Source organism: Musa acuminata, chromosome BXJ3-8 (assembly GCF_036884655.1).
Source record: "Musa acuminata AAA Group cultivar baxijiao chromosome BXJ3-8, Cavendish_Baxijiao_AAA, whole genome shotgun sequence".
Taxonomy (NCBI): domain Eukaryota; kingdom Viridiplantae; phylum Streptophyta; class Magnoliopsida; order Zingiberales; family Musaceae; genus Musa; species Musa acuminata.
Genome location: NC_088356.1, coordinates 48957750 through 48966736, shown reverse-complemented (window position 1 = coordinate 48966736; position 8987 = coordinate 48957750). Strand labels below are relative to the sequence as shown.

Below are 8987 nucleotides of genomic sequence, written 5' to 3'. Positions count from 1 at the left end.
CAATGTTAACCTTCATCATCAAACAATAGACTATGGAATTAGATGGAAGCCTCTCCTCAAACAGGCAAACAGAAGTTACTGAACAAGGTACAAAACAACCATTCTCACAAGGTAAGGACAAAGTTAATGGCAGGAATTTAAAGCAGCAGACAACAAAAGCAGAACACAACTTTGTGACATGTGGTTTAGATACTGGACACAGCAACTGATAGTTGATATATCAATGTGCTATTTATTGTCTAAAATCCTAGATGTTTGAAATCCAGATACTGGCTGGAGGATAAGTAATAAGCAGCCTTACTTCAATTGCCACAACACAGTTAAAGGTTCAAAAGAACTTCTCATAATCTTGTGTTGGATGGTCCCAGACCTCCATGAATCCTACAAGTGAAAAATATTGTTAAAATTATAAAACAAAATGTTGTGTAGCAAACACTTAAAACAAACTTGGAAAACTATCTAATATGCTTCAATATCCAAACTTAATCATTCATGTAAAGCAATTTACAATGAATACAACCACACATCAGATGAATCCTCAAGCAAAAAGAGAGAATAAAAAATTAAGTACAACAGTAAATACACTCCATTTTCACCAGCTTATTACCGTAACAAGTATTTCGAAACCATTATGAATTGAGCTTGGAAATGTTTGTGCCAATATGCAAATTCAGCCTAACCCAATTCAGATGATCTGGCATACCTAGTGTCATGAGGTGAACATACTTGGACATGTTTTTGGCATGGCTTATCTTTACAAAATTTGACATAGGTTTTCAAATGACAAGAATTTTGAAAAATGCCTAGTATACGAGACTCTATACTGAGGTTGGGTCTAGGGACCCCTCAAGCTGCTATGTTCATGAAACTTGGTCACCTGGTTGTGAAAAGAGCAACCTCACTGTAATGCCATGACCCAACCTCACAATTGATTCCTACTAATACACACTGTACACAGATAGTGAACCAGAATTTGACAGCACTTAGTTGCACTCGTGTTAGTCTTGCATATATTTAGTTAACATATAGGTTGTTTATGTACATGTACTAAAGGACTATTGCGAAGGAAACTGAACTTGAACTCAACCTTAGCAAGACTCTCCAGTTGAACTGCCCGCATCCACTATGTAACTGGCTAAGCCAAGGTGGGTTTCAGCTCCAATCATGAATATCCTACATGATTGGCCATTTGGACAGCTTCGTGCTGCTGTGTGTCACTACAAGATGCATGTGACAAGGCTTACTTTCACTCGGATGGTGGGAAGATTAATATGCATGGCATGCATTTGAGGTGTTCCAAGGTCAACCAGGATTGCTAGATGGATTAGGCAAGGCTCAAGATACAATTTCACCACCTGGCACTTTCATATTTGGATTTGAAAGTGGAATCTAGCCCCAAGTCCCACTAAGCACTGGAACTGAGATGAAGGAAGACAGAGTAGGGGACTACTACTCATTCCAAGTTTTTTCCCTATCTTTTGTGTTGTACCAAAATTTTAGCTCTAATCTTATCTACTAAATTTAAATGGCTTTGCCTTCTATTTCATGAAAAGAAAAATCTCATGAACATCCAACAGTAGTAATAACTTGAATTTTAATATGTTAAAGAACTTTCAAAATTCAAATGATTGCAAAAATAAAAAGCTAACTGCTAAGAAAAGACTAATTTTGTGGGGGGAAAACAAAAATAGAAGTGAATTACTAGCACTAATCAAAGTTAACTCCTGAAAAATGATAATTTGTAAAGAAAACAACAAAAACTGCAGCAAATAATACAAACCTATATCTCCAAGAGATCCATATATTGAATCATCAACACCAGGAAACCCCTAAAAACAGACAAAAAAGAAAAAAAATAGCAGATTTATATTTGTAACAGGATTATATGAAAGAACAGAAAGATTATCTTCAAGAGATTAACTAGCAGAAGAAGAATTTAATCTGAAGAACAGGATTTCTGTTAACAAGCCATGCATATAACTTGAATTTTAATATGTTAAAGAACTTTCAAAATTCAAATGATTGCAAAAATAAAAAGCTAACTGCTAAGAAAAGACTAATTTTGTGGGGGGAAAACAAAAATAGAAGTGAATTACTAGCACTAATCAAAGTTAACTCCTGAAAAATGATAATTTGTAAAGAAAACAACAAAAACTGCAGCAAATAATACAAACCTATATCTCCAAGAGATCCATATATTGAATCATCAACACCAGGAAACCCCTAAAAACAGACAAAAAAGAAAAAAAATAGCAGATTTATATTTGTAACAGGATTATATGAAAGAACAGAAAGATTATCTTCAAGAGATTAACTAGCAGAAGAAGAATTTAATCTGAAGAACAGGATTTCTGTTAACAAGCCATGCATATAACTTGAATTTTAATATGTTAAAGAACTTTCAAAATTCAAATGATTGCAAAAATAAAAAGCTAACTGCTAAGAAAAGACTAATTTTGTGGGGGGAAAACAAAAATAGAAGTGAATTACTAGCACTAATCAAAGTTAACTCCTGAAAAATGATAATTTGTAAAGAAAACAACAAAAACTGCAGCAAATAATACAAACCTATATCTCCAAGAGATCCATATATTGAATCATCAACACCAGGAAACCCCTAAAAACAGACAAAAAAGAAAAAAAATAGCAGATTTATATTTGTAACAGGATTATATGAAAGAACAGAAAGATTATCTTCAAGAGATTAACTAGCAGAAGAAGAATTTAATCTGAAGAACAGGATTTCTGTTAACAAGCCATGCATATACCTCAGCACCATGAAGATCAATTCCAACTTGAAGGTTATTAAGGTCTGCTTGTACTGATGGGCTGCATGACATATCAGCTCCCAGGTAGTCAGAAATGGCTAGACTGTAGCTGTTCATAATCATATATAGACTGACCACTGTCACTTCAAACAACTTTTATGTGTATAAATAAGCGTCTAACATGAAACGTTTGATGCTTCTTTTGCTTATTTTGGAGAAATGCTTACAGCAAACTTACCAAGAGGTGCACTTCTTGAGTTCCTCAAAAACTAAATAACCGATGAGGTTACTATAAATGGCATCAGAGAATACCAATTTTAACTCCAGATATAAGTGCTAAATAGAGACGAAACAACTGCTTTCCAACTGCTGTCTTGCTCTCTTTCGAGTTAGAAAACGCTCTCTTGCTTAAGCCAATGCGTCATCACCTCTCGTGTAACGTTCAGTTGATTGATCCACAGCTGCCAATTTATCACCATCATCGTAACCTTTTACAGTTACATCTAATGTTGTTAACTCTGCAGCTTGCTCAGAGTTGTTCTGTGTATGACTAGAAGTCTTGGCTTGAGTATCAACTTTCTCTATATCCCGAGTATAATCTGTCTGTGCATTCTTCTCAGTAGGGCCATGTTCAGGTACCGCTGAAGTGCCTCCGGGTGGCTTTTGTTCCTTTCGTTTTGTGGCATCTTCTGATTGAGCACCAAAAGCTACATTCTCACCGAGCCCAAAGTAAAAATCGCTCAAGTCACTCTTCTTGGTTACCTACATGAAGCAGTCATGTCGGTTACATTAACTGATTAAAGAAAAGAAATGGGTGCTGCATAATGAAATTTAATGACCATGATAACCAACTAAAAAAGTAAAAGCATCGAAGAGAAGTGTGATCACTCCTGAGAAATAATGAAATTGCTAGTCCCACTTAATTGCAACATAAAACAACTTATCACTCAAATACTAGTCAAATTTAAATTGCATCATTGCTGAAAGCAGCCATTTGAATTGGATTCGACATACAATAACTAGAAGCCTTCACTCATAATGGATCTTCTTGCACTATGGTTGATAACATAAAAGAAAATTCACATTAAGTTTCGGAACATTAAACATGCGTATTGTCACCAGAAGGACCAATCTTACTGGCTAAGCGTAAAAAAATTATGGTGCTCCATGTTTCACAATAACATGAGAACCATCATAAGTCTTGTCCTCTCCTAAGTCTTGCCCTAACTGATGTTAAAGACAAGAACCATGCTGATCATAAGTTAGCCAGATTGTCAAATCCACTCAAACCCTCAAGACACCTCACTGTGCTTCATAATTGGAAGATCATAGTTTATAAGACTACAAGTGTCACATATCTTAACACGATGTGATCTGATAGCCTATCTGACTAAACTGGGTATGAATCAAACCCCTAACCAAAACTGTCCAAATTCTGATCTGATCAAGGTTTTAAAAATCGAGATGAAGGTCAAGACTGGTAAACAAGAAGGGGATAATAATGCAACAATTGGTTGGGACAATATGGTTGGAGTATTGGACAAAGATGATGATAGGATAAGGTCACAGAAAAATTAAAATCAATACAAAAACCAAAATCAGATAAATTCAATTTTTATGGAAAAAATCAAAATTACCACCAAGCTTATATTAATAGATGACTAAGATGTGAACCTTGGATACAATAATTTTACCAAGGTCTCATTCCATGTGGCCAACACCAAATAGCATCTAATACTTGATAGCTAATATTACAATTCATAAATTAGCTAATAGATAAATTCAATAATTATGCTCACAAATGCAATACTCCCGAAGGCGAAATATACACTTAATAACTTTCATCACTATAAATCTACAAAAGTTATCGAAAGTATTTCTATCTGATGTTAATACCAAAAGGATTTAAATTTAACAAAAGAAGATGACACAAGTATGTACAACAGGACTCCAAATTGGAAGCACATTCAAACAATAAATTGATAAGTTCTAATAAAAGTATTACCATGTTTCATGACCCCGACAAACTCATGGTTTTGACTTCTTAAAAAAGTCCAGATAAACATACAAAAGGCAATTGCTGATGAGCTGATTCTACAACAATGAAGTGATTTTAAGCTTTTATTCTTCCACCAGAGAAAAACAAAATCAATTGTCGAATACACCACATTTTGTTGAACAGTGGATGTTTTTTATGCACAAAAGGTTGCATAAATCACATTACATATGCAACAAGAAAAATAAAGCAAAGCAGCAAAAAGAAAGATATGAGCCACTTACATCATCTCTTTCTTCACGAATTTGGCGCAGCCTCTCTTCGTCCAACCATTTAGCTTGTTCTGCTAGCTTTTTCTTGTAGGCACCGATTACAAACTTTTCCTTATCTGCAAAAAGGTGATCATCCTTGCTCCTCTCTGTCAGCAGCTTCCTCTCATATACAATTTCATGTTCCCGCTCACGTTGTTTTGCTTTCTCCATAAGTGTTTCTATATACTTTGACTGCAACCAAGATCAAACACAGACATAAAATTTTTAACTTGCATTCTTAATCGTTAAGCACTCAAAAAATAAGGTCGATCCTCTCCCACAATTTAGGTTTAATACAAAAAGGATGCCGCCGAAAAAGAACTGCCGAATTAGGATTTTTGAATTCACATCATACTTGAACAAAGCACAATTGAAAATTAAAATGCTAATTATTGTGCCAAAGCAAACATACAAAGTCCACAAAGCTTTACTTTGTATCCTATTATTGATCTGAATTTCAACCAAAATATAATTCAATACTCTTTGTACGAGAGATCGACTAACTTGAAAAAGAAAAAAAAACTGGAAAAGGTATCCCATGTTTATTTCAAGAAAGGAATGGAGAAGATACGATAAATAATCACCGTCACACCTGCCCCACCCTGAACACGAGGGAAAACCAATTTCAAAAAGAGTAATAAGGTGAGTTCGTTTTGTAGAGTATCCGACTTTGGGTACATATCTAAGAAATCTTCTTGGAGCCCAATTATCATCGTCATAGTCTCATCTAAAAGATCACTTCTTTCAATTTGATCATTCGAAATGACCATGAAAGAAGGGAATAAAGAGGTCTCACATAAGACTGAAACGTAATTCCATGCGATCATCAGCGTAATCAAAAGGATCATGTTTTCATCCAAACGTAGGCAAAAGTGAAGTACCTTTCTCTCCGTTCGATTCTGAACCTTGGGGCGCGCAATCTTCCCTTTCATCTCGTCGTAAACCCCGTCGTAGTCGAAGACCGAGGGATCCTCTTCCATTGCCTTTTTGTGCTGCTCCTCGATCTACCAAATTCCACCATCAATCAATCAACCCGTAATTTAATTTACTCATCAAAACCAGGAATAAGGAAACCATTTTAAAAAACCTTCCGGAGAGACTTGTTCTTGGACGCCTGCCGTGAGATTTCCCTCTCGATGTCATCCTCGTCGTCGCCGCCGCCGAAAGCGAAGGCAGGAAGGGAAGGGCGAGGAGGAGCTGGCTTCGAGGTCTTCTGCACCAGCGGAAATCGAAGCCGAAGTCCGTAATTCTTCATCCCTCGCGCTCACCGGCTCTTTTTCCTCCCCTTCCTCACTCCTATTCGAGGTCCCAATGACCAGCTCCGAGCTCCTTTATGAGGATTGTATTCTGCACATATTCATAAACAGAAACATCCTATACAAACATTATAAATTCACGGGCTAAAATCATCAAAACACGAAAGAAAAAAGAAATCCACAAAGCAACATATATGAACTTCTGGAAGTTCTTTCCGTACAAAATCTCGCCATTCCCTTTCACAGGGAATAACACTTTCTGTCATCCTTTTCGGAGAGAAGAGAAAAGACATCAATCCGAAATCCATCTAGACCACCACCAAGCACACATGATCGTGGGAGAAAAAAAGGCCACATCAAAACCACAATGGTTCATGTGATCGGATCGGTGTTCTCTTCTTGAAACAAATTTTATCGAGAAGGTAGCAAAGCGACCGTAACAGAAGTGCGCACCTCGTAGGCAGCAGCAGCAAAAAGCGGAGAAGAAAAGCCCAATATCAGATCAGTAGGGGGATTAGGGCTCGGACGGGCTCTTGATATGGATGGGTGTAAGGAAGAGGACGCGAAAGGAGTGACGGCGGAGGGATCGAGGATATGTGCGGCGGAGATCTCAGATCGCGAGACGACGTCAATTTATCGAGGCCCTCTGGGTTTGATTTCGCTCAGGTCCTCCCTATCTTCTCATTCGCTGCGAGTCTCGAAACCTTTGGACGGATCCTCGTAGTCTGTAATCGTTTCTGCTCAGATATCCTACACAGGCGGAGCTGTGTACTCTCAGACTCCACAAGAATTAATTGCATCAACGCCAGCCATATTGACCTGTTTAAAGCCTTTACCACAAGAATTAATTTATATTTATATACACATGAATCATATATAACTTGACATTGTATATTTTATTGGAAGACAGCAAACATAATAGAATATATTATTGATAAATGATCATTGCTTGACACTTAATTAATTATCACCGATGTAGATAGGCATTAGATCTATGATGGACCATACAGGATTGTGCTTGTGTTAATATATTTTTGTACCAGGTTTTTCTAGATTTTATGAGTCTTTTCTAGAAAATATCATTTTTGAATATTAAAAGGATTATATAACATAAAGCGAAGAAGATAATTAAGATTTTTTTTTTTTAAGGTTTTTGGAGTTGAAGTTAAGTCTGGCGATGAGTTGGCCGAATCAAGCTAGATTAGTGGAGGGTAGTTGGTCTGTACAATACCGCGTGAGAGCTAAGTGATAGAGCAAATCCTTCTATATTAGAATTAGAAATCGGGTGAAGTGTGGATCTTAGTATAAATCGATTCAAGTTTGTTTTAATTATTATTGATAGATTGATTGTGTCACGATGATTTTTCCTTGGATTAAATCTTGGTCCTGGATAAATAATCTAATCCGTTTCTTTACACCGGTTCCCCAGTCATAAACGTACCGGAGTTAGAAAAACAAATACAATTTGGTCTGACAATTGGCCACCCCATCTCAACAAATGGGTCAAAATAATTTATCAGATTAATATAACATTCGGACGTTTCGATCGATTGATCGATCTTATGAATCAAAGATTAACTTAATTGTTTCGATAAATCATTATATTATGCATCATCTAATCTCTCACAACCTATACCTAATAGTTGAATATTCTGAATCTTCAAAATCCCTTGAGAATTGGGGAGACACGCTCAACACAATTATAGAAAATCCAATCCGATTGAACTCAAGACTCCCTACAGTGGCTTACGACCTATTTGAAAGTTGGACACACGTCCTCCCCTACTACACATTACACACCAAAATTTGCTTTAACAAAAAAAAAAAACACTTATAGATGGCCCGGCCCAAGTGATGCATTAACAATAGGCTATAATTGGTCAAATTACGTCCAAGAACAGATGATGAGGAAACACAATCAAGATTAAACAAGACCTATGCATGTTTCCGGTGGCCAAGTTGATCAACAATTGGTCCACAATATGAAACATAGGCTGTAATGGCTTCCTAGAAGGTAAAACGGGGATGAGTCAAAGCATCAGGATACCTAAATGGACAAATACCAACCATATCCGAAAGAAGATGATCGGGCACTCAACCATCAACACCAATCCAAAAGAAATTTTCTTCACCAGTATTACACCAACCATGAAATCTCAAAAGAAACCCAACAAACTGGCACCAAATGATAGCTACAAAAGCATAAAAGAGGAGTGATAGCAAAGAGTTACAAACCAAGCTAAGCTGCACCTTTGCTCAAAAATAAAATCCCAAGATCATCAAACTTCAATTATAAGCTGAATTGCTATTTCCCGGTTCATGCTTCACTTTCATAAGAAAGATATTGTGGATCTTGGATGTATTTTCCATGTAAAATGACATCTCCGAGGAAATGTTTACCCAACATCATTGTGATGCTTTTTTAAACAGCAAGTAGCACTGGCAGAAAATGAAGCACATTATGTTATACTATGACACATCCACACCAAGCCAAACTCCAATGTCAAACCCATCAAGAAGTGAAACATTAAAATCTTTCCAGAAGCAAAGTCCAAGAATAAGAATTGATTTTTTACTTATCAACCAACAGGCCATTACTGTCCTAAATTTAACTAATGCCAGTTGTTCAATCCCCTCCTTTCACCCATCCCCTCTC

General features: G+C 36.6%; 1 protein-coding gene across 1 annotated transcript; it reads right to left on the bottom strand.

Moving 5' to 3' along the window:
• Positions 1-3163: 3163 nt before the first annotated feature.
• LOC135644408 (uncharacterized) lies at positions 3164-7141 on the bottom strand. Its single transcript, XM_065161950.1, has 5 exons — positions 6785-7141; positions 6163-6422; positions 5957-6079; positions 5049-5267; positions 3164-3530 (listed from the first exon to the last, which is right to left on the bottom strand). Exons 2-5 carry the CDS (start codon positions 6328-6330, stop codon positions 3177-3179), a joined length of 864 nt encoding a protein of 287 aa, XP_065018022.1. The 5' UTR covers positions 6331-6422; positions 6785-7141; the 3' UTR covers positions 3164-3176.
• Between the last annotated feature and the right edge of the window lie 1846 nt (positions 7142-8987).